The sequence below is a fragment of the Carassius auratus genome, unplaced genomic scaffold, assembly GCF_003368295.1.
Source record: "Carassius auratus strain Wakin unplaced genomic scaffold, ASM336829v1 scaf_tig00023751, whole genome shotgun sequence".
In the NCBI taxonomy this organism is placed as follows: Eukaryota; Metazoa; Chordata; class Actinopteri; order Cypriniformes; family Cyprinidae; genus Carassius; species Carassius auratus.
This window is the reverse complement of record NW_020525296.1, coordinates 137214-162475: the sequence shown is the minus strand read 5'-3', so window position 1 is coordinate 162475 and position 25262 is coordinate 137214. Positions and strand designations below refer to the sequence as shown.

At 40.6% G+C, this 25262-nt stretch overlaps 1 protein-coding gene across 10 annotated transcripts in view; it reads right to left on the bottom strand.

Annotated features, from left to right (window-relative positions):
• Positions 1–23677, bottom strand: part of LOC113078004 (membrane-associated guanylate kinase, WW and PDZ domain-containing protein 1-like) — a 70817-nt gene extending 47140 nt beyond the window's left edge. For 3 of the 10 annotated variants that reach the window (XM_026250272.1, XM_026250277.1, XM_026250278.1), the window contains exons 1-3: positions 23517–23670; positions 3996–4095; positions 63–240 (exon numbers count right to left, since the gene is read on the bottom strand). In XM_026250272.1, the coding sequence (XP_026106057.1) occupies positions 63–81 (19 nt within the window). In that variant the 5' untranslated portion in view covers positions 82–240; positions 3996–4095; positions 23517–23670. Of the gene's footprint in view, positions 1–62; positions 313–3995; positions 4096–23516 lie in introns of all 10 variants that reach the window. The other 7 variants (XM_026250280.1, XM_026250281.1, XM_026250276.1 and 4 more) reach the window with 6 other exon arrangements.
• Between the last annotated feature and the right edge of the window lie 1585 nt (positions 23678–25262).

Here is a 25262-nt window from a genome sequence, read left to right as displayed (position 1 = left end):
AGTGAGAGCTCCATCAGCACACACTCTCTCACTCACACACACACACACACACACTCACTCACCTGTAAGCGTGTTGTTCATGTCTGCATCCTCCTTGCAGCACTGTCTGCTCTACTCCTGCATGCTTCACGCGATCGCAGCACTTCTGGGAACTAGTGCAACTGTGTCGCAAAGCATCATGGGTAATCACTGTCCTACTGAGAGGCTGGACGGGTGGCTTGGGTGTCCCATAATAGTTACCTAGGCAACCAGGAACCCATTAACATGCTTGAAAAGAAAGAGGGACAGAAAGCATGGCAGAGAAAGAGAGATCTGTAAAACACACACACACACACACACAGCTCAGTGCAGGAGAACACAGCATACTAAAGCTGACACTACAGAGTGTGCTAGAGTTTCTGCAGAAGCACACAGACATTTCTGAATGTTTGGTCAGAGACTGTAGCTAAAAACAATCAGGCGTAAAGTACAGGCCACAACACTCATATACTGCAGTCTGACTCATGCAATATCAATGAGAAGATTAATGCATTCCCCGATGAAAAGAACAGCATATGCTGGTTAGGCATGTTTTGAATTTGGGATGCTGGTTTATGCTGGTCCTTTTGCTGATTTATGTTGGTCCTTTTGCTGATTTATGTTGGTCCTTTTGCTGGTTTATGCTGATCCTTTTGCTGGTTTATGCTGGTCCTTTTGCTGGTTTATGCTGATCCTTTTGCTGGTTTATGCTGGTCCTTTTGCTGGTTTATGTTGGTCCTTTTGCTGATTTATGTTGGTCCTTTTGCTGGTTTATGCTGGTCCTTTTGCTGGTTTATGCTGATCCTTTTGCTGGTTTATGCTGGTCCTTTTGCTGGTTTATGCTGGTCCTTTTGCTGATTTATGTTGGTCCTTTTGCTGATTTATGTTGGTCCTTTTGCTGGTTTATGTTGGTCCTTTTGCTGATTTATGTTGGTCCTTTTGCTGGTTTGTCCTTTTGCTGGTTTATGCTGGTCCTTTTGCTGATTTATGTTGGTCCTTTTGCTGGTTTATGCTGGTCCTTTTGCTGGTTTATGTTGGTCCTTTTGCTGGTTTATGCTGGTCCTTTTGCTGATTTATGTTGGTCCTTTTGCTGATTTATGTTGGTCCTTTTGCTGGTTTATGTTGGTCCTTTTGCTGATTTATGTTGGTCCTTTTGCTGGTTTGTCCTTTTGCTGGTTTATGCTGGTCCTTTTGCTGATTTATGTTGGTCCTTTTGCTGGTTTATGCTGGTCCTTTTGCTGGTTTATGTTGGTCCTTTTGCTGGTTTATGCTGGTCCTTTTGCTGGTTTATGTTGGTCCTTTTGCTGGTTTATGCTGGTCCTTTTGCTGATTTATGTTGGTCCTTTTGCTGGTTTATGCTGGTCCTTTTGCTGGTTTATGTTGGTCCTTTTGCTGGTTTATGCTGGTCCTTTTGCTGGTTTATGTTGGTCCTTTTGCTGGTTTATGTTGGTCATTTTGCTGGTTTATGCTGGTCCTTTTGCTGGTTTATGTTGGTCCTTTTGCTGGTTTATGCCGGTCCTTTTGCTGGTTTATGTTGGTCCTTTTGCTGGTTTATGTTGGTCCTTTTGCTGGTTTATGTTGGTCCTTTTGCTGGTTTATGCTGGTCCTTTTGCTGGTTTATGCTGGTCCTTTTGCTGGTTTATGCTGGTCCTTTTGCTGGTTTATGCTGGTTTATGTTGGTCCTTTTGCTGGTTTATGCTGGTCCTTTTGCTGGTTTATGTTGGTTTATGTTGGTCCTTTTTCTGGTTTATGCTGATCCTTTTGCTGGTTTATGTTGGTCCTTTTGCTGGTTTATGCTGGTCCTTTTGCTGGTTTATGTTGGTCCTTTTGCTGGTTTATGCTGGTTTATGTTGGTCCTTTTGCTGGTTTATGCTGGTCCTTTTGCTGGTTTATGCTGGTCCTTTTGCTGGTTTATGTTGGTCCTTTTGCTGGTTTATGCTGGTTTATGTTGGTCCTTTTGCTGGTTTATGCTGGTCCTTTTGCTGGTCCTTTTGCTGGTTTATGCTGGTTTATGCTGGTCCTTTTGCTGGTTTATGCTGGTCCTTTTGCTGGTTTATGCTGGTCCTTTTGCTGGTTTATGTTGGTCCTTTTGCTGGTTTATGCTGGTCCTTTTGCTGGTTTATGTTGGTCCTTTTGCTGGTTTATGCTGATCCTTTTGCTGGTTTATGCTGGTCCTTTTGCTGGTTTATACTGGTCCTTTTGCTGGTTTATGCTGGTTTATGTTGGTCCTTTTGCTGGTTTATGCTGGTCCTTTTGCTGGTTTATGCTGGTCCTTTTTCTGGTTTATGTTGGTCCTTTTGCTGGTTTATGCTGGTTTATGTTGGTCCTTTTGCTGGTTTATGCTGGTCCTTTTTCTGGTTTATGTTGGTCCTTTTGCTGGTTTATGCTGGTTTACGTTGGTCCTTTTGCTGGTTTATGCTGGTCCTTTTGCTGGTTTATGCTGGTCCTTTTGCTGGTTTATGCTGATCCTTTTGCTGGTTTATGCTGGTCCTTTTGCTGGTTTATGCTGGTCCTTTTGCTGGTTTATGTTGGTCCTTTTGCTGGTTTATGCTGGTCCTTTTGCTGGTTTATGTTGGTCCTTTTGCTGGTTTATGCTGATCCTTTTGCTGGTTTATGCTGGTCCTTTTGCTGGTTTATACTGGTCCTTTTGCTGGTTTATGCTGGTTTATGTTGGTCCTTTTGCTGGTTTATGCTGGTCCTTTTGCTGGTTTATGCTGGTCCTTTTTCTGGTTTATGTTGGTCCTTTTGCTGGTTTATGCTGGTTTATGTTGGTCCTTTTGCTGGTTTATGCTGGTCCTTTTGCTGGTTTATGTTGGTCCTTTTGCTGGTTTATGTTGGTCCTTTTGCTGGTTTATGTTGGTCCTTTTGCTGGTTTATGCTGGTTTATGTTGGTCCTTTTGCTGTTTATGCTGATCCTTTGTAGGTTTATAATGGTCCTTTTGCTGGTTTATGCTGGTCCTTTTGCTGGTTTATGTTGGTCCTTTTGCTGGTTTATGCTGGTTTATGTTGGTCTTTTTGCTGGTTTATGCTGGTCTTTTGCTGGTTTATGCTGGTCCTTTTGCTGTTTATGCTGATCCTTTGTACGTTTATAATGGTCCTTTTGCTGGTTTATGTTGGTCCTTTGCTGGTTTATGCTGGTCATTTTGCTGGTTTATGCTGGTCCTTTTGCTGGTTTATGCTGATCCTTTGCTGGTTTATGCTGGTCCTTTTGCTGGTTTATGTTGGTCCTTTTGCTGGTTTATGCTGGTTTATGTTGGTCCTTTTGCTGGTTTATGCTGGTCTTTTGCTGGTTTATGCTGGTCCTTTTGCTGTTTATGCTGATCCTTTGTAGGTTTATAATGGTCCTTTTGCTGGTTTATGCTGATCCTTTGCTGGTTTATTCTGGTCCTTTTGCTGGTCCTTTGCTGTTTTATGCTGGTTCTTTTTGCTGGTTTAAGCTGGTCCTTTGCCAGCACATGACCAGCATAAACCAGCATCCCAGCATTAAAACATACCCAACAGGCATATGCTTTTTTTTTTCAACAGGGTTCATAACTGAATTTATAATAAATGGGATTCAACTAACATGTCACCATCAAATCTATTTAATGCATTTTTTTTAACATTATAATGGCTTTTTAAATTTTGCTGTTCAATTGTAAACTTGGACACGTGCACAAAAAAAATCAGGAGACAAGTTAAAGACACAATCTACACATTATAAATCATGCTTGTTAAAAAGTTATGTTCACTCATACAAAGAGGGTGAGTGACTCCTGGATATCATTAACGTCATTAACTATTTATCTATCCTATACTGATTAAATGGCAGTTTGTCAAATGCTTCTGTAAATATTGCGCATCCATCAAAGTGTTTGAGATGCTCAAGGTTTTTGGCTATGCTAGCATGCTAATGCTATCATTGGGCATGTGCAAAGGTTTTATGGTGATGTGAAGCTGCAGTGATGATGATGATGGACTGAGGGATTGTGACTGACCTTTATACGTCTCTAGCAGTCCACCGCTCCGCTCCAGCTCCAGGAAGTCCTCCACAGACAGGAAGTTGTAGTCCTCAGCACCGAGGAGGATGGGTCATACCTGAGTGAGAAACATGAAAGTCAGATCTCCAAACCCCAGCAGGCAACACACGCTGGGAGTCTGAAAGCTTCATACAGCATGCTGATTTTATTTCTCATGTTTATGGATGTGACTGGAAGTGTGACAACATGTGACAATTAATGGTGTTAGAAATAATCAATGCTCCGATTCATTGCTATTCTCTCTTCAGACAGGTACAGACAGACTTTCACGTGCACTTTGTGTTTTTTGTTTTTTTTCTGAAGTTTAAACACACTTTCATCTCTGAATACTTTTATGATAGGAAATTGTTGTAACCACAGTCGTGTTTATGTTTTCAGAACCGGAGAAAACATCTGATATCTGGAAACAGAACTGTGTATTAAAGCTGCCACTGGCTATGATCTCATGAGTAATAAACAAATGGCAATAATTCTAAGGAAAAAAGAAAAACCCATAACTATGATTGTCTGTAAACTTTCAGATACTTAAGCCCTATTCGGACAGGACTAGTTTTCTAAAACTACGTTTGAGTTTCGATTCTTACCACCTGACATCTGCGAGTTTCATGAACCAGTTCAGACGGCACTAACATCTCTGTGTTTATTACAGAGGTGGGATGGTGTGTTTTGTGCATCTAGGCGTCACAGAGATCATGCACTCTGTATGTGTGCATTGCATATAGTCATTCAGATTGATTACCATTAGTATAATCAGTTTTACTACAAATAGCATGGTAAAGCTAGTAACAAAACCATGGTAATGTGCGGTTACTTTAGTTTAACTATGTAATTTTTTATTTATTTATTTATTTGTAGTAAACCCATTATTATTATTATTATTATTATTATTATTATTATTATTATTATTTTAATAATGTATTTAAAGCATATGTAATTAAAGCATTATGTAATTTAGTGCAGAAATGAATGTGAGTAATCTTAACTGACGCTGATATTACAATAGCCAGTATTAACAGTTTACGTGATCCAGCTCTTGATTTTATTATTGTAATTTTTTATTTCTTTGCTGGGAGTCAAATATATTAACAATGAGTGTGGTAATAGCATCTACGATAATTCATGTTGGCCCGGCAATCACAGACATTCACATTCGGATGGGATTCGTTTTCTCAGAGGATCACTGAGTTTGCTGAAAAACAGTAGGTAATTTTCTCTGAAATTATCACAGATGTTGTGTGAGAAAAACACAGACGTGGCAGATTCGGACAGGATTAATCAAGTACGTCTGTGAAACACAAATTTCTCTAACGACCCCCTGTAAAACTAGTCCTGTCCGAATAGGACTTTAAAGTTCTTTTTGTTTATCACTTTATCACCACCTTTATTAATCTATATTTGTTTGTATGTTTTGAAGCTATATTTAGTGTGTTAAATTCTTAATTGTTTTGATTTATTATTCATTTAGGTTACACTTTATTTTAGACACTCTACTAACTCTCAGTAGCTCTGCAACTACATATCAACATTAATTCACTAACTCTCAGAGTAGATGTAAGGTTAGGTTTAGGGTTAGGAGAATACGTTGACACATACTTGTAAAGTTTCTCATTGTCAGTATGTTGTGGACCAATCAAAATAAAGTGTTAAAGACATTAAGCAGACAGTTTACTAATACTCTAATAATTGTTAGTAGATTGATTAAAGTGGACATTAAAATAAATGATATAAAATATGTATTAAAATGTGGCCATGTGCCATAATTTTGAAAACTGTGGATGAGAAGCATGGTGATGCATTGTGATATAGAATCGAATCGCTTCATTTACGAGATAATCACTATCAAATGGAATCGAAAAACCAGTGACGGCTCACACTCATAAAGACTATGAGGTGTTGGGCTCAGGATCTAAATGACCAGAGCAGTTGGACACACGGTCAGATGATTCTGCTTCCTGTTGTGCAGACCAAGCCCCACCTCCAGCATGCAATCAGCTAAAAACCACTCCCAGTTTACTCTGAATAAACCATAGACTGTATGATAATATGGACGTAGTGTCCGTGACGTCACCCATAGACTCCTCAATAGCGGTTTTGAAGCCTAAAGTGTGCAGAGCGGGCCGTCGCCATCTTGGCAGCGCGTCACCGCGCGACTCTCCCGGATAATCGAAAATGGGCAAAAAGGCAGGAGCTGATTGCTGAAGCCACGCCCACCTAGCGCGACGGCATTGTCAGGAGCGGCAATCCACCTGTCACTCAAGTGGCCACGCCCTTAATTATGCAGAACTTTAAGTCTTAATATAATTCAAACGGATGAGTTACAAAAACATTCACCCCCCTCACAGTTGTCAGGAAGGGCAAAATTAGCAACATAGACCAAAATCATTTTTTGAACCAGGCTGTAAACATGTTTTGTTCTGCTGTAAAGTTGGGCATTTTAACATGGGGAGTCTATGGGACTGACTCTCTTCTGCAGCCAGCCTCAAGCGGCCAGTCGATGAATTACAGTTTTAGTCACTTCCTTATTGGCCTCACGAGAGAGAGCGGGAGGTTGCCGCTCGGAATAAACAAACAATCACAACACCGGTGCAATAATGCAGCAAAAGTTCTGTTGGGGAGTCGTAGGAAACACCAATTAATAATAAAAGATACACCGATCATAACTGGTCTGTACAATACAGATGTCAGGAGACAACTGTATAGTGATCCATCAAGGGCTCTGTGTAAGTCCAGACACACACAGTACTGTCAGTAACCTTAGTGTGCAGTGACTTCATCTGACTCACTCAGTGAGACTCTCTTCAGTATTTACAGCTGTACAGACTGATCTGATCTCTATCAGTCATCAGCAGAGGCCGGCTTGATGAAGTATGACATATCTGCTGATTAATCGCAGCACATTCTACTAATCATGATTTGTTCATGAGTCAGAACTCACACAGCCAGAAGCCACACGATTCAACATATGACTGAGCTCATGAAAACCATTACTGCTGAGAGTGAAGCTTTACATTACCAAGTGCTTTTAGATACACCAATGACACTTTCTCTCATTAATGGAACAGTAACTGCAGGAATACAAAGTCAGGATTTTTTCCTTTCGGAAATGAAGCCATAAAGGTTGCGCTTACACCTAGTGCCTTATTAGCAGCGATTCCACAGTCATGAGAAACCTGGAAATAGTAGGCAATCTGAGGAGACAGTGACGTGCTCATGAACCTAGTCACACTTGAGTACAGCTGTTTGGCCCCTTTTTGCTGATTTTATTTTCATTTTATTTAAAGTTTTATTTATTAATAATACTTTCCCTGATGGCTCACAATCGGAAACAGCAGGATTTCTTCTCCGATTAATAAGAAATCCAAGCCACCGACCAAAGGTGATATGGTGGAGAAGATGGTGAACACTGTTTCGCACGTCGAGGACATTCTCAGAACTGAGCTGATGGCGATGCAGAATGAGTTTGCTTCTCACTTGTCAGATGTTCAGTCGCTATGCTCCAAACCGGATCTTCTTACAGGGGAGATGAGAGAACAAGAGAAAGTTGTTGCAGATCACGATATGACAGGATCACAACAGGCGCAGTAATCGGTGTCTGGTTGGATTGCCTGAAGGTTCAGAAGAGGACGACACTATGGGCTTTTTGAAAAGATCGATACTGACGTGGCTCCCGTCTCGGGAGGGCAAAGAGATTGAAGTGGAGCGAGTGCATCGCGTGTACACAAGGCTCTCCACAGATCGCGTTAAACCACGGGTTTTCCTCTGTAAACTGTTCGGGTACACAGACAGGGAGCTCATTCTGCGGCCCGCAAGACTTCGGTGAAAACACACGACAGAGCAACTCTGTTTTCTTTCCAGATTTTTCTCCAGTCACTGCAAAAAGAAGTGCATTTACGCCAGTTAGGAAGGAAATGAGAGAAGCTGGCATCCAGGATTTCCTTCTTTATCCTGCAACGCTGAAGGTCATTCTCAATCAAGGTGAACCTAAAATGATATACTTTCCAGAAGAAGCAAGCAAGAGTTTTTCTCAGATCCCATTCATCCACAAACTATCAGTTATCTTCAGGTGCTGTCTAATCAGAGAAGAGATGCTTGAAATGGTTAAAGCTTTAGTTCAACCAAAAATGAAAATTATGTCATTAATAACTCACCCTCATGTTGTTTCAAACAACAAAAATACGAAAATCGAAAATCCATCGAAAATACATTTTGGTACAAAAATAGCAAAAACTCAGACTTTATTCAGCATTGTCTTCTCTTCCGTGTCTGTGTGAGAGAGTTCAAAACAAAGCAGTTTGTGATATCTTCTTGAACCAGTTCACCAAATTGAACTGAATCGTTTTAAACGGTTCGCGTCTCTAATACGCATTAATCCACAAATGACTTAAGCTGTTAACTTTTTAATGTGGCTGACACTCCCTCTGAGATAAAACAAACCAATATCCCGGAGAAGGGCTGGGCGATATGGACAAAATTTGATATCCCGATAACAATACACATAACGATATAGCAATTTTTCTGTTAATTCAGTTTATGAATACTCTATATAAAATTGCAATGTGGAAATGCAGTTTGAAATGATATACAAAACAAATAAAGGTAGTATGGACTAAATATTTATTTTATTTAGAACCTTTTTTTTCAAGCAAGACAGTTGGTAATGTTAGCTATGGCTATATGGTGTGCCACGGGTAAAAGCCTGTTGCAGCGTCTGTGTCTGGAGTTTGTTTTGAGCGCTTACGTCAACACTTTGTTTGTAATGGGTTTTATTGGTTTTGTCTGGTTGCACCAGGACACACATCATCACAGGATCTGAACCCAGAGCTCCGATCCTGGAGTATATCAAGACTGAAGAGAGTAAAGATCCAAGTATAAATCCAAAGAAAACAAAACACATCAAAACACTAAAGGTTTAGACTGGACTCCTCCACACGAATCCAGACGATACACAGGAGCTCTTCCTTCAGAAAGAGAAATGTGTTTTTATTTTATCTGCAAATGCCCCTGCCATTAGGCTAATGCACCAATTTAAAGCTTAAAGGGGGGGGGTGAAATGCTATTTGATGCATACTGAGTTTTTACACTGTTAAAGAGTTGGATTCCCATGCTAAACATGGACAAAGTTTCAAAAATTAAGTTGTACGTTTGAAGTAGTATTTTTGTTCCCAAAATACTCCTTCCGGTTTGTCACAAGTTCCGGAAAGTTTTTTTCGAGTATGGGTCTGTGTGACGTTAGATGGAGCGGAATTTCCTTATATGGGTCCTGAGGCACTTCTGCCGGAAGAGCGCACGCTCCCGTATAGCAGAGCACTGAGAGCACAACAGACTTCACTGATCAGAGCCAGAGCGTCGCCAAATGTCACAAAAGGAGTGTGTTTTTGGTTGCCAGGGCAAGAGAACCCTGCACAGATTACCAAAAGAGAAACAGCATTAAGGGACCAGTGGATGGAGTTTATTTTTACAGAGCATCAACAGAGTTGTGCAAGTGTTTTTGTTTGTTCCCTGCATTTCGAAGATGCTTGTTTCACAAACAAGGCCCAGTTTGACGATGGATTTGGGTATCGTTTATTGGGTATCGTGACCGAAAAAGGGTCACGATCGTGTGTTGGAACCGCAGGCGGTGAGTAAAACTGCTTCAAATATCTCTGCCTCCTTGTTAGTGCGTCCGCCTCCAATCGGAGACCCGGGTTCGAGCCCCGCTCGGAGCGAGTCGTTGCTGCTGCTGCTCTCGTTCAGTTTCAGCCTCAGGATCTGATTCTGGATCATAAATATACATTGAATCTGACTGATAGCTATGGTTTGTTTTGGTTGGTTTTGTCCTCACGATAATAAGACACAGCTTCCAAACGCTGTCAACACAAAAGCCTACTCGCGCTCGTGATTCTTTAGCTCCGCCCACACGTCACGCCTCCAGGCACTCGTGTTTTTCCGGGAAAAATCGGTACAGACTATCTTTCTCTTATGAATATAATAAAACTAAAGACTTTTTGGAGTTATGAAGGATGCAGTACTACTCTCAAGATTAACAGGATATTGAGTGAAAACGAGCATTTCACCCCCCCTTTAAAATAAAGATGTATCATGATTTGGGCAGCCTGGATCACATACTTTCCTGCAGGAGCTCATTATGTTTCCTCCACTATTTGTAGATGCATTTTGTCCATAGAAATGTGTTATTCAGTTCTGTAATTTGATGCGACCAGCTGCAGTTGTATCCACTATTATTGTTTTAAGTGTTCACAGTTTAGCAGCTAAACTTTAGCTGTGGATATGATTCTCCTGCATGAGTGTTTGTGTATTTTATGTCATTATTATAAGAACAGATTGAAGCTCTTTACTATTGTTTTATGTGAAGGTGTTTTGTCAATGGTAGCGCTGGCTAACTGGGTCAAGATATCTCTGTGTCAATCACAGCAGGCTTGTCCAGCTGACCAATCAGAGCAGAGCAGGCTTGAGGAAGGGCGGGGTTTGCTCCGAGTCCGAACAAATCATTTTGGAATCATTGGCAAATTACTCTAATATTAAATTAATATTCTGAGAAAATAACAATGTTTTCTGACCTTAGATGCATTTAAACCTGTTGTAGAGAACTCAATATTAGGACAAAGTATCAATACCTGCTCTTTAATTAGAAGGAGCACAGGAAGTGAAAAAGCCTAGTTTATATCATGATGAAGATGATATGAAACATGAGAACTGTCAGAACTATAAAAGAAGCCTGTGTCTCTGTAATGCACTGGCTCTTCCTAAGTCTCCTCCTAAACACAGCTCTGAGTCTCGATAGGCAACAAGCTACTGAAGCAACGGTCACTGAGCTTTCAGAAGGTCAGTGGTCAGTATGGCAGCATTCGGGACACACTGAGCAAACGAGGCTGGACGTGACGGTCAGGTGATGCAGAAACACTGCTCAGACACTGACGGAGAATTTCATTCACATTTCAGCATCAAGCTTGCTTACACACAGACTGTGAACACAACAAACCAGTAATATCTGGATCACTGTGCACACACACACACACACACACACACGGAGTGAGCCGTGATCTTCTGAGCTGTAGAAACTGAGCAGTAGTCCACGAGAGGAGCATTAAAGAGCTCAAGATCACTGCTCTCGAGACGCTCAAGCACATCGTTTCATGAGTGTGTATGGTTTAACCATATTTGTATTATCATTCTAATTCGAAAGAAGAAACTATGATCACTTGTGAGATATATATGAGTGAGAGTGTGATTACAGCGCCACCTAGTGTTTGTGAGCATGCTGCTGATCTCTGGGATCAATGCTCAGTTTAATTTACACTAGGCCTGTCTACATGACTGAAGAACTTAATTATAATGTTCTACTTAAGGATGATCACAATTCGAATTATATTAACATTTTAAAGGTAATTTAGGGAAGAAAAGCTTTTGGCTTCTCTCCTGAGGCCACAAGAGGAAAAAAAAGTGCATAATGTGTATAAACCATATATAATTAATAAAGTTGCTTAAACAATTAGAAAAATAAACAGCACCATAAATGTATGTATAGTTTAATACAAAGGACCGAAAACCAATCACAGAGCGTAGACTCTTCATTTAAAAACATGAGAGACAGTAGGATGGGAAAACACCATGAAGTCTTGAGACGTGTCTTTTAAAAGTTGAGCTAACACTGATTGTGCATGGCTATCGAAACATGCGGCTCTTGAGCTAGACACGGGTGCAACGCTGATAGATGTCCCTCTAGAAAATGTGAAAAATGTGTTCAGTGTGAATGGCTTGGTTTCAGTTTTGACCTAAACAGCATCTTCTTTCACACAACAGATATTGATTGAACAACATCCAGCGGCTTCACCTGGATGAGCCAACACAAACATTATAATGCAATGACACTACCATCGTCATCGCTGATAATGCTGCCTGACGAATGATGCACACACAGTCTAGTGCAACGGATTTGCATTCAAATGTTGATTTATTTATTTTAATTCAAAGAATATTCAAAATGTTAAGAATATTTGAGAAAATAAATAAATAATATATATATATATTTAACAGCCCTAATTATCTAATCCATCACGAAAGAACAAGATTTTGTAGTCAGGCATGTTATTCTGGGCTGTAAAAGCAGGGCAGATACTAAAACTGGAGAGCAGGGGTGGAGCAGCTCCAGTGTGAAGAATGAGTGAATAAACAGAGCTGCTATCTGAACCCTGCATCTGCCTGCTGTCACTGCACAGCATTGTGTGTCCAGACACAGCCCAGCAGCTGCCACTGTGTGTGTGTGTGTGTGTGTGAGTGTGTGTGTGTGTGTGTGTGTGTACGTCTCTCTCTCTCACACTCACACACACACACGCACTCACTCACACACACACACACACACACCGATGACAGAGACAGGAGCTGAGCAGAAGACAGCAGAATCTGTCTGTTCATTATTTACAGTATTCACACAGACTCATGAAGAGAGATGAAATGAGCTGCTTCTAGAGAGGACGAGGAAACAGCAGCGTTCATCACCCCAATACTGCTCCTGTACTCCAGCCACAAAACATCTTATATGACATGGCTTTCTAGTTAAGTCTATTTTCATTTATTAATTGTTTTGAGATCAATCAGACATGTCTACTGCTGAACTGTAAATATCCTCTTTCTGCCCCTTACACAAAGAAAATTAAGTTTGTCATTTGAATCGCTTCTTTTTAGAGATGACAGAAACGCTTTCTGAAGTGCTCTGCTCAGATTATACCACGGTCTGTGTGAATCCTCCACTCTGATTGGCTGGAAGGTGTGTGTTAATCTGTGTAACGCACAGGTGGCTCCGGTCCAAGCCTCCGGAGCACACAAAGATCAGCTGGGATCCTACGAGGCTTGGAAAACTATGAACAAAAGAAAGCAAAGTCAGGAAAAATATTGGTTTCCAGACTTTTGACCCGTAAACGTAACATTTAAGACGATACACACCGAGCCACCTACTGCACCATCAGCCCATCAGTGTTTTTCTGGCTTCCAAAAAGTATTCTTTAAAGAGACTGAAGGCCTTGAAATATGGCATACTGCCTTCACGAAAGACACACTCTGAACACTTAGTTTTTATTACAGTACCAGTCTTTTTTATAGACCCTTGAACTTGGCAGATTTAATGCCATCAGCCGTTTCATGTCATGCTTTCTCTGTCACCGCACAGGACGTGTTCGGTTGGGCATTTATATAGCCTTTATATAGAGGTACTACAATATGAAAAGTAGATCTCTGTTAATTCAAATGCATCCATTCTCTCGTTTTATTCATAGTCAGGTGGCAGTGACGCACAAAGGAAATATAAAGGAAAGCTTATATAAAACTAGAAATTGTAATACATAAGCATGTAATAAATTCCCATGCACATAAGTTAAGACTGCAACTTAAAGGGGTCATATGATGCTTTTTTAAAGATCATTCTTTTGTGTATTCGGTGTAACAGAATATATTGACATGCTTTAATGTTTAAAAAACACATTTATTTTAAAATACTGTACATTATTGTAGGTCCTCTATGCCCCGCCTCTCAAACGAGTCCCGCCTTCTGACAAGAGCAGTCTGTTCTGATTGGCCAACTGACCCAGTGCAATGTGATTGGCCAAACACTCGTTGGAAATCGTGATCTTTATCTATCAAAATAAATGTAAAGACAGTTAATAATGTTCTTAGTTTTCCCATCATTTCAAGCTAAAAGAGGAACAGTCTCGAGACAGACACAAGCCACAAACGGTTAAGACAGCTGACTCCACTGTGTGACCCTGTCTCTCTCTCTCACACACACACACACACACACACACACACACACACACACACGCATGATGCGCAAAACTCCGCATTTGAACATTCAGTAGCAAATACTTAAACTAATAAGAAAACGTACTTCCAGTAGCTGATTCAGAAGCGCCAGATTACCCAAGCAAAGTCAGAAGTACCTCCTCTCCTAGCTTCACGAAACAGTCGTCCATAGAAAGTGTTGCTGTTCTGTTGTGAGTAATCTTAAGGATTCCTAAATGCATCTACTTTACAAAGGCCAAATAAAGGGATTTTAACACTAACTGTGTTACTGAAACCACGGCTTCTTTCTTTGTGTCAACATTTAAGCGGCATTACGCTAATATTTCCACATAATGACATAGACAAGTGGGGTGTGTTAGAACGAGGTGTTTTAGGGGGTGAGAGAGTCTTAACTCTGATAAAGATTATACTTTACAGACAACTTTACAGATCTTCATTATACACCAAGAGCTTGTAACACTCCAGAGAAAGGACAATCTTAAATAGCATCATATGACCCTTTAACGCAGACTGTCAGGACGGGTCTTTATGCAAAAATGGAAAGGCTTGTGTGAATTTGTGACAATTACAGATAAGGATCTGACCATTAACTAAAAGTTTTTTGGGCCATTACACTAATGCGTCAGCTTGAAGCTTAAAATAAAGATGTATCATGATTTGGGCAGCCTGGATCACATAGTTTTGACGGTCACTATGATATTATTGAAGCTGTGTGTCAAGGTAAATCTATTCTCACACTAAATATGTATTACACCCAGCTCATCTGGTGTGTTTTTGGCCGTGATTGCCAGGCCAGCAGATTTAACTATTGTTGAGGGAGATATTAATTATGTAATGAATTCTCTTGAGCATCAGTACCCACATCTTTAACTGCTCAGACCCGATCTCTTCAGAAAATGTCTAAAGATCTTGGTTTTGTGGATGTCTGGAGAACTCCTCACCCTGCTGATGAAGAATATAATTGTGTTTTCTGCTTCCTATCACTGTCAGTCAAGATTAGATTACTTCTTTATGCCGTAAACAGATCTGCATTTCATAGGATTTTGTAACACAGAACCTATTTTACTGTCAGATCATGCCAGTGTCACTATGGAGCTTCAATCTGGGAATCCTGTGGACTATTCTATACAGCGGAGACTTAATATTAGAGGTAGAAGTCTAATATTAGATGTTCTTCTGACAGGCCAATGGCATTATTGAATGTTGACCAGAAATTGCTTTCTAAAATTATAGCAATGTGCCTTTGAAGAAAGATAATTGGGACTGATCAAACAGCATTTATACAGGGTAGATATTCACCTGATAATATTAGACTCCTTTTAAAAGTTACTTACACCTTTAAATCAAACATTGTGCCCCGTTTTCTTTTTAAGTGGTCACCTCTAAGTTTCGTCCATTTGGGAATTTCTATCTCTACATCTTTGAAAACTGATCTAAAACTGATCTAATTTTGTTCCTTTATTTGAGAAAATATGGGTCGGATAGCACTTGTTAAGATTTGATACCCAAATTGTTATATCCTAAGGAATGATTCTTCCTATGTTTGGTTAGATATTGAATCCTACAATTTCCTTTAAGAACTCTTCTTTTGTTAAGAGCTTTTAAAACATAAAAGAGAGATATGATAATCCAACTACATTTAATGCTCTGAAAGCATGGAGATCAGTCTGTAGTCTGTAGATCTAACCGACTTCTTTCTTACCCCAATATTAAACAATCGTTTGTGTAATCTGGGACTTCATAGGCTTGAGGATATTTATTTTATTTATCCTTTATTTTACCAGGATAGTGTTGAGATATAAAATCTCTTCTTCCAGGGAGTCCTGGCCAAGATGGCAGCACAGAAAGTTTCACATAAACAACAAACAAACATTAAACTCAAGAATCTTTCATAAACTTTTGTCCAGCACTCAAAATACCAACAAAAACTACTCAACCAAACACACACGTTTCCCTTAAATTGGTCAATGAGAGATTTTAAAAATCTTTTAAAGAGGGGAAAATATTTCTATCATTATTATACTCTGCAGCTGATTCCATAACCAGGGAAGAGAAGGCAGTTTTACCAAGCTCTGAACGTACTCTAGGAACCTTTAAAAGCAATTTACAGGGTTAGTTCACCCAGAAATCTAAATTATGTAAGATAGCAAATTTATCCAAAAGCGGGTGTTTTGTGTTGTGACGGGTAAACTTGCTTCACCTACCGGTCATCGTGGCGGGTAAATAAAACTATCATACTGTTTCACCCGGCCGGTGGACACTTTTAGAGAGAGACATTACATCGCAGGTGTTAAGATATCTCCAGAGAAAACATCTCAGGAGACAGTGGACAAAGATGCGAAGGTCAAAGTTTTTTTAAAGAACGATGGAGAAAAGCAGACAATGAGGAGTCCTGCGATTGGTTAGTTTACCACAAGACATGTCTGACCATGTTCTGCTCGGTATGTCATCATCACGTTCAGAAGATGCTATGCTACAATATTTAATTCTCACTTTACTTTTCATTGTTTATTTTTCCAAATACAAAACCAGGTGAGTGTCAGAGTGAGAACTGAAAGTTGTGTTAATGTGTTTGCCGTTTAGCTGAATATCTTAAATAACTTCCTAATGTAAATGTACCACAGACCAAAGCTAAAAGCCTGTATGAAGCAGAATGAAGTGGAAAGTGACCGGAGGTCCCGTCTTACATCGAGAAGCCTCTGTGACCTTCTGACTGTCCAGCTATTATGACCCAGCCCTGCTATCCAGCCCTGGCATCAGTTCATGGAGGATAAGAAGAACGCTCAGAAACCTCAGGATCTGATTGTGATGAGCAGGAGTAAACTGGGAGATGGGTGGAGGAATGATAGTTTTGTGTTTAATCTGCTCTACTCATTTAATGAAATGTATATCAGTTCATTGTTTGTGTGTGTATGAGAAAGAAAGAGAAAATGTCAGTATTTAATTGAGACTTGAGATTAAATAAACTGCTTAAGTATTGTAGATCTTGTAGTTTTCACATGCAGTTGCACATTGTCGGTTAAAAACATTGAGTGGCTGGTAGATTTAGAAATTCACCAGACACAGTGGCCAATGGACAAAAAAGTATTTCTACAAGAGAAATAGAATTTAAAATCATTCACAGACTCCATATTTCTCCTAACCAGAAGCATTTTTAGCCACTCTCTATCAGATATGTGTCTGAAATGTAAAACTGAAGTAGGTATTTAACACACTGGCTGTGGTCATGAAACAGACTGTAAAGGTATTGGTTTTTGGTGCTGGAGGAAATGGAAAAGATTTTTAAAGAGCCACACAGATGGGAAATCAAAACTGACATGTATTACAGTGTATGATGTAGCTGTCCATCAGTGTAAACAATGTGCAAAGTAATTAAACCAAAAAGTACACGATTTATAAAGTTATTGGCTTCTAAAGTAAGGAGTCGACTCTGAATCGCTGAAACGAGTCGTTATAGATTTAAAATCTTTTGCCCATCTCTATGTACATCAGGAGAACACTTTGCATAATAATCTCCGCCTACCGTCTTGAGAGAAACTGACCTCTGACCTGCCCCCCCCCCCCCCCCTCACACACACACACAGACGCTCTGGTTGGTGTGAGAGCATCATGTCGAGGAGACAGTGTGTTTTTAATTGTAAAAGTGTGTTTTATTTTCACTGCCAAAGAATGAAGATCAGAATAACCAATGGCTAAAAGGCATTTTCACCACAATACCAGAGCAGTACAACAAATCCCTTTTGTTGTGTTCACAACATTTCACTGATGACTGCTTTTCTAATCTCGGTGACTACAGCAGGATTTTCAAAGCGTTTGGCCATAAAAGAGGGTTCATACCAACTTTATTTAGACCAACGAGCATCTTCAAATCACAACACGAAGTATGATTATGAAGTTATGTGTTTGTTTTCTCCCAAGCGTCTTATCAGTATGTGTGCTGTCTGCTGATCGTCATGTACAGACACGTCATTAAAATGAAGTGTAACTCTGTGAACACTCAACGAAGAGACATGAGAGAGATATCTATAGAAAGCTTGACATGTCTACTTTAAAACTAAACAAGTGCTGCCGAAAACAGATATTCTGAGATAAAGTAATCCATATGAAAACAATGCAATGTCTCCCTTCGTTATATCTAATGTGACCACGCCCCCGCGCTGAACGCTATTCAGATTCAAACTGAAGCGCGGCTTGAATACGGAACAACCAATCAAAACTGACTATGTTAGTTGACCAATCAGAACACAGTATGCTACCGAAAGGTGGGGTTTAAGGAAACTGAATCTTTTGAACAGCTTCGCGCGAACCGTTTGGGGATCTCTGAGAATTGAGGTAATTTTAAAATGATATTTAGACAAAATGGCAATGTTTTTTAACCTTGGATGGATTTAAACCTAATGTCCAGGACTTATAAACAGTGATAGGAAGCTTAGAATTTTCATCTTACTGGCTCTTTAATATACAGTTGGATTTTGACCCAGTCTCACTGATATTGGTTAGGTTAATAAATGCATTGTTTCATCTGCTAACAAGAAGTTGTACAATATTATCTCCTTCTGCCAGAAAAAAATATTTCAGTTAATTGGATAAGTGATAAATCTCCTTCACTGTAAAGCTGGCATAAGATCATTTTTGAGCTGGTTCCCCTGGAGCGTCTTACAAACAGGCCCTCATATATGGGACCTCATCTTCACCCTATTATACTACATGGAATATGGTTTCATTTCTCCACCGATGACCGTCAGATCCATCTCAGCACACAGCCTGATCCTCATCTTGCCCTCACAACACTTACTGCTTGAGCGAGATAAAAGCCTGCTTGCACACGAACTTTCTCAAGCTCAATGAGTCAACAACAGAACTTTTATGTGTCTGTATGCCAGCGACTTCACATAAATTAAATAGTTCTTATGTGATTACTGATTTATGACTCTCAACTATTGTTTGATGCCCATATTAAAATGGTTTCAAAGACTGCATTTTTCCTCTTAAGAAACATCAGAAGACCTTCTCTATCATTGTCTGATGCTGAAAGGCTCATTCATGCCTTTATCACGTCCAGGCTTGATTACTGTAATACACTTTATGTTGGTCTCCCTGAGAAGTCTATTCAGAAATTACAATATACTCAGAGTTCAGCTGCTCGGGTACTAACATATACAACTACCAGCCAAAATATTACATCTGTACTCATAACCTCTCAGCTCCACGACTCTGGAACGCTCTACACATTCTACAACTCTGAATTGCCTTAAGAAATCTTCAAAGACTTATCTTTTTGAAGTTGCTTACAGTTACATGAGTATTTTTATACTGTTTTGTTTTGTTTTATTGAGTGTTTGTTGTTGTTATTTGATGCATGTTGTTGAGCTATGGGTTATGAAACCTGTGCTTCTTGTTGTTACCCATGCCCATAACTGTAGAGCTCTGGGTTAAGAGAGAGCATGACAAATAAAATGCATTATTATTGTTGTAAGTGAGTAACTGTCTGGACTTAACTCTTCTGCCCTGTTCATTATTATATCTGTTATATAGTCCGGTTTAATTTCATAATCTGAGCTATGTGCAAGTTTTTGTGTGCTTCTTTTGGGCGATGTCTTTTTATTTTTGTATTACAGTGAAAATTAAATAAAAATAATTATCAAATAAATAAATAAAAGCAATGACTTCGCTCCCGCTGTGCTCCTCGCTCACTGATATCAGAAACACTGCTCCGCATCTAAAGTATTTCAGAATAATTGAAATATCACAGTTCTCTTCTTAATGTATATCGAAAAGAAAAATGTGTTTCAAAGAGGCTTATTGGAGCACTAGTGTGCAAACTGTTTCCTCCCAAAAGCCGAGCTAATGTTTCACAGAAACATCATGCACTGAAACGGATTCGGGGGCTATATTTCAAGTGTTCTGGAGCTGTTCTATAGTTCAATGTGAGGCACAGATTAATATTGAAGTCATTAAATTCAGTTCACATAAACTCTTGTCTCCACTGCGTCTGTCTGTCATCCTTCGCTCAGCGATCAAACTGCGTCGCGTTCGGTTACAGTCAAAACTACGAAACTCTCTTCAAGAGCGCACAGGAACTGAGGTTTAAAACTGCTCAAAGAAAAGGCTCAATAAACGGACACACAGATCTTCTGACTTTCCCATGCAGACTTCTTTGTTTCTCAGAGCTCAATGATTGGCTGTGACCTCTGAACTACTACATGCATGTCCAGATCACGTCCATCCAATCTGACGTACTGTACAAGAGTCAAACAATACACGTTTAATACAGCTTCACTCATTTATCTATTTTACATACATTAGAATCTGAGCATAAGAATGATGACTATCATATATTTGTATCACGATTTACAGAGAGAGAAAAAGAAAAAATAGATAATTTAACAAATGATCTCGTCAGGCATATTTAGAGCCTGAATCATTAAATGACATTAAAAGACTTCTTTTTCTTTTTCAGGATCACAGGTCAGCCCCCAAAACTAATTTACTGTCTCATGAAACCTTTCCCAATCTTTGCCACTTTCCTATGAACTCATAAGATTTTACCCTTATTAACTATTTGTAATTGTTTAAAATATATTAGGATCAATATTTCCTTTATATATTTTAATAAGCATCTCATTTAATTTTCACACACACACACACACACACACGCGTATATGCGTATATGCGCAAAGGTTACAAAGGTTATTGGAAACATTAAAGTAGACACTGTATTTGCAATTATTATGCTTTCTGTGTATGAATATCACTTTTGTAAATGTCATTTGATGCGGATCCCAAAATGTGAGGTCAGGTCTTTGACCCATACTGAGACCACGTGAAAACAACCACAATATCTGTCTACTGAGCCTTCAACTGCTTTGTTTTCTGCACTGTAACACCAGGGAACTGCACACACACACACACACACACACACACACACACACACACACACACCACACACACACACACACACACACACACACACACACCACACACACACACAAACACACACACAAACACACACACACACACACACACACACACTTCCAGTGACTGACACAGCCTTCACAACCTGAGTGAAAAGAAATGCAAACGAAGCTAAAGAATCGTTTACTTTCTTTCCTAAATGAGTTGGTTGAGTGAGTTAGCTTACGTAAAGTGAGTTCAACATGGAAATAGTCTTGCTCTTCAGTTCATAACAACATTAGTGCATGCAGAAAACACATCAGATCTGAGACGGGTTAAAAGAGTGAATTATGAGTCATTAAAGCAGAAGAGTCCTAAAGACCCCTGCAATGCAGTGCATGCACTCACACACACACACACACAAACACACACGCACGCACACACGCGCACACACACACACACACACAATGGCGAGCGCCATGCTTCCCAGCGTCGCTTCCTGAGAAATACTCTTTTGTGTGGAGAGCATCTGGCCCTGACCTCCAGCACTTGTGCCTCGGCTGAAGCCCCGCCCTCTGCACAAGCTCCGCCCACCTCCTCCTCTGTTTGTCTGTCCTGTCCTGTGATTGGCGGATCTCTCAGTGCGCCGCTTCCTCACGCTGCAGCTGCCCGCTTCAGCTCTGAAAAGAGTCTCTGTGCCGCACCGGGCCGTACACAATGGCCAGATGAATTGGATAAGCTCTCGTGTGTGTGTGTGTGTGTGTGTGTGTGTGTGTGTGTGTGTGTGTGTGTGTGTGAGAGAGACTGAAAGCAGAGAATGAAGAGCCATCTGTCCTATATGAGCTGAACCAGGAAGATATTAGACTCCAGTTTCTCCTCGTCGCTGCCTGGATCACACCATGTCAAAATATTGAACCTGAGGTTCACCGTCTTCGTCTGCAATATCAGTTTGCACTAGATTCATCTCTCACGTGTCACGAGCAGCGAGACGCTCCTATCGACTGATACAGGAATATGTTGGGAACACTTAGTAATATCCCTCATACACACACACACAGAAACACACACAAATAAACCCATTCAGTCCACGGTCTAGTAACGAAACACCAACCGCTCTGTCTCACAGGCCCTGCTGGTTTCGGCTGTTTTGCTTCATCTTGACTGATGCATCACATCATGACATCACTGGACAGCACATGTCAAATAATATCAATATGAGGATTCCACATGAACAATACTTTAAATCATACTAACCGAAATATGGCCACATTTGAAATAAGTGCAAACAAATGTTTCTATATGCTCACTCAAGACACCTTATTATAATTATGACATACTGTTTATTAATTTTTTTGCTTTTCAATGCACCAGTCGACTGTGTAAGTGTTCTTCTGATGCTGTGATTAAAAACAGATGCTCAAGCACAATATAGAGAGACCTGTTCATCAGGCTGTCATTTTCTTGTTAGATTGTTCAGCCGTGACTATATTTTTCCTACAGCACAGGCTGTTTCCATCTCTGTTAACGTTCACACAGATATGGCACACATACTGAAATCAGTTTATTCCCATCTCAACACAATCCTCTGCCGTTCTTCCCCCAGCGGTTCCTGAACTGATTTAAGCTTCCTCCACATCATGGACTACTTCCACACTCGAGCAAAACATGCCAAATCTAAACACAATAATGTGATGAAGTGTGGTATAATCACAATAAGGCACTCCAGATTTAGCACATTTACAACTATAACATAAGAGAGGAGCACAAGTGTGATATCTGGATGAACCCAACACCTTCAGTGATGACCAGCGGTGGCGTCCCTTCAGAGACATCATCCCACACTGACCGGTAAAGTGATGCGTCCTGGATCACATCAATATGGGAAGCGATTTGGTCCGTATGTTACAAATGCCAACACATAGTTAAATCACAAATAAGTATGTGCAGGTTTATAACACTAATAGCATTATAACCTGCGTGGTTTGAAACATCTGCAGCTCACATCTGCGCTCTGAACACAAGGCTCTGCAGATGTGGGGCTGGATGTGTCTGTCCTGTAACTCCTGATGAACAGAGAAACAGGCCTGTTGTCTGTCTGACTTAAAGGAGGGATAGTGCACTCAAAAATAAACATTGGTCATCGTTTACAAGCCCACTAGCTGTTCCAAACCTCTAATAATGTATTTCTTCTGAAGATTGTGGGTAACCAAAGACCATGATAGCTTTATTTCTCTACTGTGGAAGTCCAGCAGCTGTTCAGATGAGACACATTCTTCAAAGTATCTTCTTTTGTGTTCAACAGAAGAACTTTATACAGGTTTAGAACAGCCGGAGTAAATCATGACAGAATCGTCATGTTTGGGTGAACCATGGCTTTAAAGTGACAGACACAGCCCTGCTTCTGGGTGAAGGCCTAGAATATGCCATTCATTATCAGAGCTTGGTAGACGTCAATATTATATTGTTTAGACATGATAAGACTGATGAATTAATAGATTATAATTATTGTTAGACCCCATTTATTAATTGACCATTTCAATATATACACATACTAAAAAATCATGTCATATACAATGTCCTTTTTTTAATGCTAAATTTAGATAAAAATGGAGGGGGGGGGGGTAATTGCATAATAATGTAGTCCTAATTTAAGTAAACGAATGATACAAATAATCGTGAATGGTGTCAAAACCTTGACGATGACCGACCAATCGGCTTTTCTAATGAACAGCTCGACTGTATTTTGGATGTTTGATGTGAAAATGTAATAACTCTCAATCGCATGCATCTTACCAAAGCTATCTGACAGAAAGAGTCTTCACGGATAATCGCCGAAACTAGCAGCACCATTACATGAAATCAGCACAGATACCGTCAACAACAACAACAACAACAAACCAGCAGCGTCAGTCTGATCCATCAAGATGGCTTTGATCACATCCGCTCCGTGAATCAGCGCGCGCACCGCTCCACATCAAACACAGCGCCTGATCACAGCTAGCTAAGCCGCAAATCCGCGCGATTCACAACGGTGAACACGGCCGTACATGGACAAAAATTAACACACACTTGCCTGGTTGTCCGGCGAGAATACGGTCCCTTCCACCGATGGCACACGCTCCGGTGCGATCAAGCGCTAATCCGTTCTTTGTGTCAGCGGCTCGCAGAGAAGAAGAGTCCGAGCGTGAGGCCGACAGAGAGAGAGCCGAGGACGGGAGGCACGGTCTGGAGAATCAGGAGCAGATGGGGGAGGAGGAGGAGTGAGTGGGGGGGGGTCAGGGATAACAGTGCTTTAGCAGGAAACGGCAGCTGGTAGAGAGAGAGAGAGAGAGAGACACACACAGACACACAGAGAGAGAGAGAGACAGAGCGCGCGCTTGAGTCTCTGTGTTTACTGCACACATAACAATAGCCATCTGTGGAGCAGAACCTCTGGAGGAACAAGCACCTGTTAAGGGCTCCGTGAGAGCGGCTCCGGCCCGCAGGAGTGCAGGGGGGACGCTCCTGCAGCCACACAACACCTCGCTGATGTAACATGCATTTTAGCAGACGCTTTGGACTTACATTGCATTCAGGCCAACAATTTTTTACAATCATGTGTTCCCTGGGATTCGAACCCCCAACCTTGCGCTTGCTAACACAATGCTCTACCAGTTGAGCTACAGGAACACTCAGCACAGATGATGTGAAGCGCTGCCCAGTTCTGCAGAGCTGTCCTGAACACTGCACCCGTGTAACACTGCGTTTACAGCCAGTGATCTGCCTGGACCTCACACACCAAAACATCCATGCTGCTCTTTTCAGCAGACGTTTCTGGGCATAAAATCATGGTTTTCAGGTCTGGCCACTGAAAGCGTGCCCTAAAGATGGTGTAAAGGCAGGCAGCTCAGGGTTTTGGGACACTGTCGGTGTTACACGCACATCCCCCCCACTGACCAGTCTATTGTGCTTTATTCTTTACATATGCAAAACTGCTGGCCTCCACAGCCCCGTCCATCCTCACAGCAGCTCCATTACACGTGTGTGTGTTCCTCAGATGTGTGCCTCCATCTTGTTCTCCATCCTGCTGCATGAGCGGCTCTTAAAGGGCCAGTTTGTACACAGATGAAAGTTGATGAAATTATGACAGGGCATACTGTGACCCATCAGCGGAAAACTTACAATCAGAGAACAGCCATATTTACTTTCCTAATGCTGAATAAATGGCACCTGGACTTCAGTTAACTAACTTTGATGACTATTGTAAAGTGATCCACAAAATAATGGTGTACACAAACAGGAGTAAACTGACCACTGCTTTATTGTAATGTCTGGTGCAGAATAGTTTTTTATTTTGTCTTGTAGTCTGGGTCTGGCTAGCTTCAGCTTCATGCAAGCGTTCAAGCTTCCAACAGTCAGATGTCAATCAGATTTGTTTTACTGTTGTTAAGAAAGACATTTTACATTTGCATAACTTTTTAAGGCTGGATGGTATTGAAATGAGCCAAACCACGGATGCAAATTAATTAATTTATTCATTCAGACAGGAAAAAACTAAAC